This window comes from Tachypleus tridentatus, chromosome 4, assembly GCF_004210375.1.
Source record: "Tachypleus tridentatus isolate NWPU-2018 chromosome 4, ASM421037v1, whole genome shotgun sequence".
NCBI lineage: Eukaryota > Metazoa > Arthropoda > Merostomata > Xiphosura > Limulidae > Tachypleus > Tachypleus tridentatus.
In genome coordinates, this window is record NC_134828.1 from 5,268,250 (window position 1) to 5,276,801 (window position 8,552).

General features: G+C 34.0%; 1 protein-coding gene across 5 annotated transcripts in view; it reads left to right on the forward strand.

The window, feature by feature from the left end:
- The window catches only part of LOC143248482 (torsin-2A-like), a 33,471-nt gene extending 25,936 nt beyond the window's left edge, over positions 1 to 7,535 (forward strand). For 4 of the 5 annotated variants that reach the window (XM_076496883.1, XM_076496886.1, XM_076496885.1 and 1 more), the window contains 2 exons: positions 943 to 1,053; positions 5,092 to 7,535. In XM_076496883.1, coding sequence (XP_076352998.1) covers positions 943 to 1,053; positions 5,092 to 6,152 — 1,172 coding nt within the window. In that variant the 3' untranslated portion in view covers positions 6,153 to 7,535. The remainder of the gene's footprint in view (positions 1 to 942; positions 1,054 to 5,091) is intronic. The other variant, XM_076496887.1, reaches the window with a different exon arrangement.
- Positions 7,536 to 8,552: the final 1,017 nt, after the last annotated feature.

Genomic DNA, 8,552 nt, shown 5'->3' on the forward strand with positions numbered 1-8,552 from the left:
AAAACATTGTTTAAAAATTTCCTTATGAGGTACAATATAAATGAGATATTAATAAAAATTTCCTTATGAGATACAATATAAATGAGATATTAATATTATTTTGTAGATTAATATTAATAAATATTTCCTACAAATCAAACTTTCTAATGCAAGTAGCAATTTTTTAATATTAGAATAAGAATGAAAAAGCTGATCTTTTTGACTAGACTTGATAATTAAGAAATAAATTTATTTTTGATAGGATTTAAACTATCTTTGATGTTCAAAAGAATGACTAATGCATTTGTGATGTAGCGTTTAAAGCATCTTTGATGTTCAAAAGAATGACTAATTTGTTTGTGATGTAGCATTTAAAGCATCGTTGATGTTCAAAAGAATGACTAATGTATTTTTGGGTTAGAGTTTAAAGCATCTTTGACATTCAAAAGAATGACTAATTTGTTTGTGATGTAGCGTTTAAAGCATCTTTGATGTTCAAAACAATGACTAATTTGTTTGTGATGTAGCATTTAAAGCATCTTTGATGTTCAAAAGAATGACTGATTTGTTTGTGATGTAGCATTTAAAGCATCTTTGATGTTCAAAAGAATGACTAACGTATTTTTGGGTTAGAGTTTAAAGCATCTTTGACATTCAAATGAATGACTAATTTGTTTGTGATGTAGCATTTAAAGCATCTTTGATGTTCAAAACAATGACTAATTTGTTTGTGATGTAGCGTTTAAAGCATCTTTGACGTTCAAAACAATGACTAATTTGTTTGTGATGTAGCGTTTAAAGCATCTTTGACGTTCAAAAGAATGACTAAGAGAATCTAGACACACAATTTAATTCTTTAGCTTTATAAAAATAATTATAATTATTAATTTTAGGTTCAAGTTTTATAAGACTTGCATAATGTTTAGAGAACTGGCTGTAAAATATATGCTTTAAACTTTATAGGGTCTGCTCAAGTTTCAACCAGATCAATTCAGGACTCATCACAGTCCACAATAAAACCTTCCTTTATCCAACCTCAGCAGACAATGAGCTTTACTGGTCCATCTTGTACATGTATGTTGATGCTTATTTCACTGGAATTGTTTTGGCATGCATGTAATGTGCAGCTGTTTAGTTGAAACTGTATTGTTCAAGTCTTTTTAAAGTATTGGATCTGTGAGAAAGGTTGATTTATACCAGAATTTTCCATTTAAAAATAATAAATGTTACATGAGGAAGAAACATAAGAAGACACTTTGAGTTATAGAAAAGCATCTACATATCAGTTGAACTCATTATTTTAAGACAATAACATGAAGTTTTCAAATTTCTTACTATTTTTGTCTTTTAATCAGTCATCTGCCCCTCTGTTTAGGTTAGTTGGCTAGAAGTAAAAGTTTGGTAACGTTTGTTAGACAATGTACAACCTCTGGTGACTTTGCTAGAAGTAAGTTTGGTAACATTTGTTAGACAATGTACAACCTCTGGTGACTTTGCTAGAAGTAAGTTTGGTAACATTTGTTAGATAATGTTCGACCTCTAATTACTTTGCTAGAAGTAAAAGTTTGGTAACATTTGTTAGACATCGTACAACCTTAGTTTACTTGGCTAGAAGAAAAATTTTAATAATATTTGTTAAACAATCTATGACCTTTGTTTACTTGACCAGACGTAAAAGTTCATTAATTTGTTAGACAATGTATGACCTGAATTTACTTAGCTAGAAATGGGCATGAGACAACTGATTCATCGGGATCTGGAATCAGCCACTCATATCAGCTCCTTTCTGTGGTTACTTGGGTGGGCTGGTTGATGAAACTGGAAAAGTTATTCCTTTACCCACTTAGAATCTCACCCATTTGTGGGTCTTCCTGACACCAATATCAGTCATACTCTGCCTCCTTTTTTACAACTTTATTCCACAGAACTTTTTGTTCACCATGCTGTCTCTGCTAAGTTACTACCTACTTACAAAGTTCTATCACTTTTGGGGATGAGGTCCTTCATGATTGCACTTATCCCTCACAGTTTTATCCTTATGAAGCCCATTCAGTAGCCTCTTCCCAGTTGATGGAACCTTGATTAAGATTATCTTTCCACCACCACTTCCCTTCCTCCTTCTCTGAAAGATGATTCATAATGGTGGTAGGACAAAGCCACTTCCTCCCTACATTTACATCCTTTCACTGATGCATCTCCTCAAGGATTGGGGGGATATGTGGCCATCAGTAGGAAGCTTTGGGTAATTAATGTGAGGATGAAACTGTATTGCATGTAAATGTTCTCGAACTTCTGGTAGTATGTTGGGCATTACATCACTTTCTCTTCTTATCCATCATTGACTGGTGATGGTTCATTCATGCAACTCAATGGTAGTGGTACATATCAATCACCAAGGGTACACCTGATCCAGTGATCTACGTTTCGGATGTTGGATTTGTTATACTGGGCTAATGCACGTCACATTAATCTTATAGCTTGTCACGTGCCAGGTGGTTTTAATCTGTTGGAGGATCGTCTTTGGCACCCAAACCAGATCTATCCAATGGAGTGGGTATTAGATCCTCTCATTTTCAGGAACCTTTGTCATTGATAGGGGCTCTCCTTAATTAGATGCATGTGCTTTAGGCCTCAATATGAAGTTCCTCTCTTTTGGGTACCAGTACTGCATCCATTAGCTTTAGCAGTCAATGATGTCAGTCAGAATTGGTCACACAAATACCTACATGTGTACCTTCCAATTCAGTTGGTTTCTCTTGTCCACTTCAGTAATTGTTGAGTCCTTCTGATTGCACCATATTGGAAAGCAAAACATTGTTTCCGAGATTTACAATGTCTGCTCCTATCCCTCTTCCTTCTTTGTCAACTTGATCTCATATTTTAAATCCAAATGTCACTGTCCTGCATCTTCATGCCTGGCTTTTGGCCTGTCCTTGGCAAGACTATCCAGTTTCACACAGCAAGTTGCTTCTTTTTTTAGCTAGTTCCGTATGGCCATCTTCCATGGAAGGATACCTATGTATGTGGAAAGCCTTCTGCTGGTGGTCTCCTGACAGGGGATTCCTTACTAACAAGCCTTCTGTTACTTGTGTTATGGAATTTTTACCTGTTTATTTGTTTTTTTGTTGTTGTTGTTGTTTTTTACCATTCATCGTTGGCCTCTTTGCTTTGCAAATATTTGGTGGTTCTATCCCATAAATTCCATTTTTCCTAATACCATAGTGTTTTCATTTCCCCTGTTCTTACTGTCCTCATGTGGTCCTTCATGCCATCACTTTACATCTGTTTGAATCATTTTCCTCATGTTCCATGTTTCATCTGCCCCTTAAAACATATTTCCTTTTTCCCTAGGTCATTGGACATCAATGGTCTGATTTGTTTGCCATTGACATTCACATACCTTTTATCAGCCTACTTATCCTTTATACTAATCCTAGTCCTTCCTTTCTTTCTGAGATCTTGTTCATCCTTTTCTCCTATTTCTCTTCCTCCTATGTTCCATCTTTACCCTAGACTGAATCCAGATGAACTTCTGTTATCCAATCAGGATCCTTCATTCTGCTATTTCTATCCAAAATTCTATCCCCCTGGCAATCCTCTTAAGTTTGTGATTTTTCACCTTCTGCCCTTACGAAGTGGTTCCATTTTTGGTTTGTTTGGCCTATTCTTTCCTGCCTTCTTTCTCCCATACATTGTTCCTTATTTCCTCCCATCAGCTTAGACATCTTACCTTTTCCTGAAGAGTTGAGCCATCACCTTACTGCTTGATGTTACCTCTTTATCCAATATACACAACAAATCTGGGGTTGAGCCATCTTCTTATTGGATGACATGGCCTCCTGACACCATTTACACAACTACTGTTGTAGAGTTGTTACCTTCACAGATGATGTGGCCTCCTGCTTACATTAATGCAACCACCAAAGTTGAGCTGCATATTCTGGTTGATATGGCCTCCTGATCCTATTTACACAACCATGGGAGTGGAGCCATAACTTACATGACCTCCAGCTTCTTTTTACAGAAACACTGGAGTTGAGCTGTCACCTTATTAAATGACATGGCCTCCTGATATGCTTTATACAACCACTGGAGTTAAACCATCATTATTGAAGTTCACCCCTTCAATTGGTAGACCTTATCCTACCTTTGTGTTATAGTCAGTTCTTAGTGTAGAGGTTTTGTATTAGACTGAACCAATCAAAGTAAGTTCTTACATGAATTTGGGTTCTCTGTCTTCCCCAGTTTCTTCATGTGTGTCTTTGATTACAGTGGTAGTATGTGGGATTTTTTAGGTACTATCCTTGGCTGACCCTTGTTCTCATCTTTCAAGGATGTTATTGCTTTTGGATGGTGCCAGCCTGTGTTGTGGTTGATGGGGATGATTTGATAGGATAAGTATCATTTTGATATCAGATGTTAATTCCTGGATCAATTCATCTATGATGATTCTCATGGCATACCCAAAATCAGTGCAAGTACTGACCCCAGATTCTTGATAGGAAACTAGTGTGATGATCATCCTATCCTCTCATGGATGTCACTTCCTTATGATGTGTAGGTTTGGAAACTGAACATTTAAAAGGTTATTAGTAGTTGTATTTGACCTTGTGCATATTACCAACCTTGTATTATGTCTTTATACAGAGATTTCGACTATACTTTTGTTCAATGTCTAGAAATCTGACTTAACTGTCTTGATCAGTAACCAGATGTTTGTGATTTTAGATGTTGAAGTTTGAGAATAAGCAACGTTGGTTGGTGTTCACAAAACAACATTGATTTAGGTGGTTAACCATTATCACATCTGATGAACTCTTGTATACGTTTTGTTTCTTAATATAACAAACTCTCAGGACAATTGTGTTTAGGGTTTTGTACATACTTTGGTACAGTTATCACTTGTCTGTTGTTATGATTACTGCACCATTCAGATAATCTGATATTTTGTTTTTACTGTGTGAATTCTAAATGTATTGTTTATTTAGAAATAGTCACCAATAAAAGTGACAGAGTATTTGATCTTAAGTTTATTAAAACATGATTTTAACTGTTTTATCTGTAGAAGACTCCTATATGATGTACATCAAATCTTTTATTGTTTTTCTTCAGGGAATCTAAGTAGTCCTGTACAACCTCACCCAAGAAAATTATTGTTCCTACGTAAACAGAAGAGAGAAGAAAATTTTACCACTAGTAATTCCAAAGCCTTGGTCAGACAGAATGAATCCATAAGGTCAGTAGTTCCAGCAAAACTTGTCCTTCAAAACCGTACTGATAGCACTCACGTCTGTAAGTGTACCATTGGTTGGTGGTGTTTAACATTTTCTGTGTTACTTGTAATGTTTATGATGTATTACATGTTTGTGAGATCAAACAACACTTGGAGTCTTCCTATACATTCTTTAGAACAGACATTACAAAGTCAAGTGGTTGGACAGGAAATAGCTATTAAAAAATTGATAAACTTGTTGTCTGACTATTTACAATCTGAGGAAGGAACCTTTTCAAGACCACTGTCACTGCTGCTAGTTGGGGGAACTGGAACAGGGAAGTCCCTAATATCTAAAGTATTAGCTTCTTTTTTTCCTGTGGATTCTGTCCACAAGGTTATTGTTCCTCTTTATTTAAAAATTCCTCCTGAGTTCTCTCAGTTGTCAAGTTATGTGGAGAGACTGGCTGCTGGTGATAGACCTCACCTGTTCATTGTTGATGATGCAAGCCATTCCCTTCTTAAGAAAGTCCAGGAAATATTAGACAGTTGGCTTCTTTCAGGAAATAGCTGCAGTTCTTTCCCTGTGATATTTTTATGTATCTCAAACAACCAGTATTCAAAGCTGAATGAAATAGTGATAAATCATTTCCAAATGAGTGGTCAACATAACAACATACCCGAAGAATACCTATTTTCAAATCTCGAGAGAGAGGTTTTGGGTGTCTCGCCTAGCAAGCCTCAAATCGCCACCCATCTAATTCCTTTGTTGCCTTTACAAAGGCATCATGTTGAGCACTGTATCAGAGAAGAGCTCCGACATCGAGGCATAATTGATAACCACTCTTATATTGTTTCAAAACTCTTGGAAGAAACAGAATTTTTCCCACCATCTATGCCAGTATTTGCAGTCACAGGATGCAAGAGGATATCGAGAAGGGTTGATTTGTATTTGTTTTAAAGAACCAAGGACATAAATAAATATTTTAGTGTTTATATTTCAGGTCGTTCAACAACTTCCTTGTTTTATCAGTTTGTAAAAAATAATTTAATATTTTACAATTCTGTATCATAAAGACTGTTTTCTTAATTCATATTTTAGGAAATAGATTTTAAAAAAATACAAAGATGCTTTTTCTTATAGTTTTAAAGTGTTTTATGAACTATAGCATATATAAAGTAAGTTCTTTAAAATGTGAGAATAAGTAAAAACCATCTTCTATCCTTTCAAATTAAAATGTGAATTCTTATCTAGTTTTGTTACAAATGGAAGAATATATAAAATCATCTACAAAGAAGAAAATGCTGCTGAGGTATCACAAAAATACCAGTATTTTATTTGTTAACTTATAATGAGGTGATGGAAAGGGAGAACTATTCTGTAAACAACTTATTTCAAACAGTAGGTTGTGGAATGTCAATAAAATAAGACTTGTTTTAAATACCATAGTATTAGGAAGCAAAATTTTATTTACCAAAATAATTGTGGTTCAATTGGTCCAGTTTATCTAATGAACGTGAATGTGTTTAATATAGATTTAAATAAAATGTATTTAGTCTGTAATTTGATTTTGTACTTTATAGGTTTATAACAGGACAAAATACTGTGGAATGTATTTACATAATTTGAGTTTTCTAAGTGTCATATGTAATATTCTGTTTCTTTGTCAATAGTATTGTATAGCTAGAAACACTCATTGGTCACGAGATATCATCTAGAAAAAAATTGAGCATTTTTAACTTCCAAGTTTGTTAACAGACAGCTTAGACAATTTAAGGATTTTTAAAATGTCTGTCTGTATTTGAGAATGAATAGATTCTCACCTTGTTATAACTAAATAACACAGGATTTACCAATGTTATTTTGTACTTTTACATATGTATTTTACCAAATTATTTAGAAACATTTTAAATTTAATTTCATTATGTAACTTGCAGCTCCAAAATATAAGACTAAACATAATAGCTCATCCATACCTGTTGAATATAGTTTAAGAAGGAAGAGCTTCAGTTGAGAACCAGTTTGGGACAATATAATTGATAAAATTTTATTAGTATATTTTTGGATTCTGATAATTTGGTTCATGATTTATTATTTTAATTTTTCAACATTAGGTGGCAGGGACATAATATTAAATTACTAAAATTAATGATAGAAATCACTTATTTTATTTACACATTAATATGAATTTGATATTGGAAGTGTGTAAAATAAGATCTGTTTCTTTATCTGCCCCAAATCAATACCCTGGAACCATTCATTCTATATAAGCTTGTGTAGATGAACTATGATAACCAAAAAATCTATTACAATTGATATAAAAAATACAGTATAAAACCTTAACAATTATGGTGTTGAATGAAGAAAACATTTTTAAAAATATTGGCCATCATTTGTATATAAACAAATTCTCAAATCTATTTTAACTTTTCAAAGAAGCCTTAAAGTAGTACTTAAACATTATTTTTAGTGCCAAGAACTATTTTCTCTAAGATATTTAAAATAGTTGGTCATAACCTTCAAATTTGTTATTTTCATGCACAGAGAAAAATGTTGATATTAATAACATTTGTCACTTAGAAACCCAAAGGCTGTTTTCTCAATATTTCAAAGTTAATATTTTCCTACAATGAAAATATATATGATAGATACTTACTTAACAGTTGTAGCTATTATTGATTTACCTGCCCTCTAGTGCACAAATTTTTACTTGTCACCAGTTTTTAAACTCCCACCTAATTCCACGTGCTTCAGTTGCATTTAAGCTTGCAACAGTCCTCCACCAATAGGAATGCAACAAGATCTCCTGTTGCATCTGATTTCCTCCGTGTAGTTGAACCTACTTCCAGATTGAAATAGACGACAGCTGAAGTAGGGAGAACTTGTGGAAAGTGTAAATATTCATCGGGAATATATTTTAAGGGTAGGAAAATATTAACTTCTAAATACCAATACGATTGCTTACTTCCTCGCACAGTTGCAGCTAGAATCATACATTGAACAACTTTTGTAAATTTACTTAGATGAGCACCCTTCAAAGTCATCTGAAAGTATCCATGAAATGATTCCTATCTAGAAGATACTGCACCATACCTGAACAAGATATACTCTTTACCCAAATGAAGCTAACAGGTGTGAATGTTCAAATTAAGCAACACTTCATTTCAGAAAAGCCACCTCTGGCAATCTGACTTGAGCCTTCTAGTGCTGAGACAGCCAGATCAGAGACAGGAGAATGCTGGCATTGAGATAGAATAGCACAGAATTTGTTTTTGAAACAAAAAAGTACTCAAGTTGAATATTATCCAAAAAATATTGGACAACATATCTTAAGAACTCTAAATGCAGTTGTCCCCATGG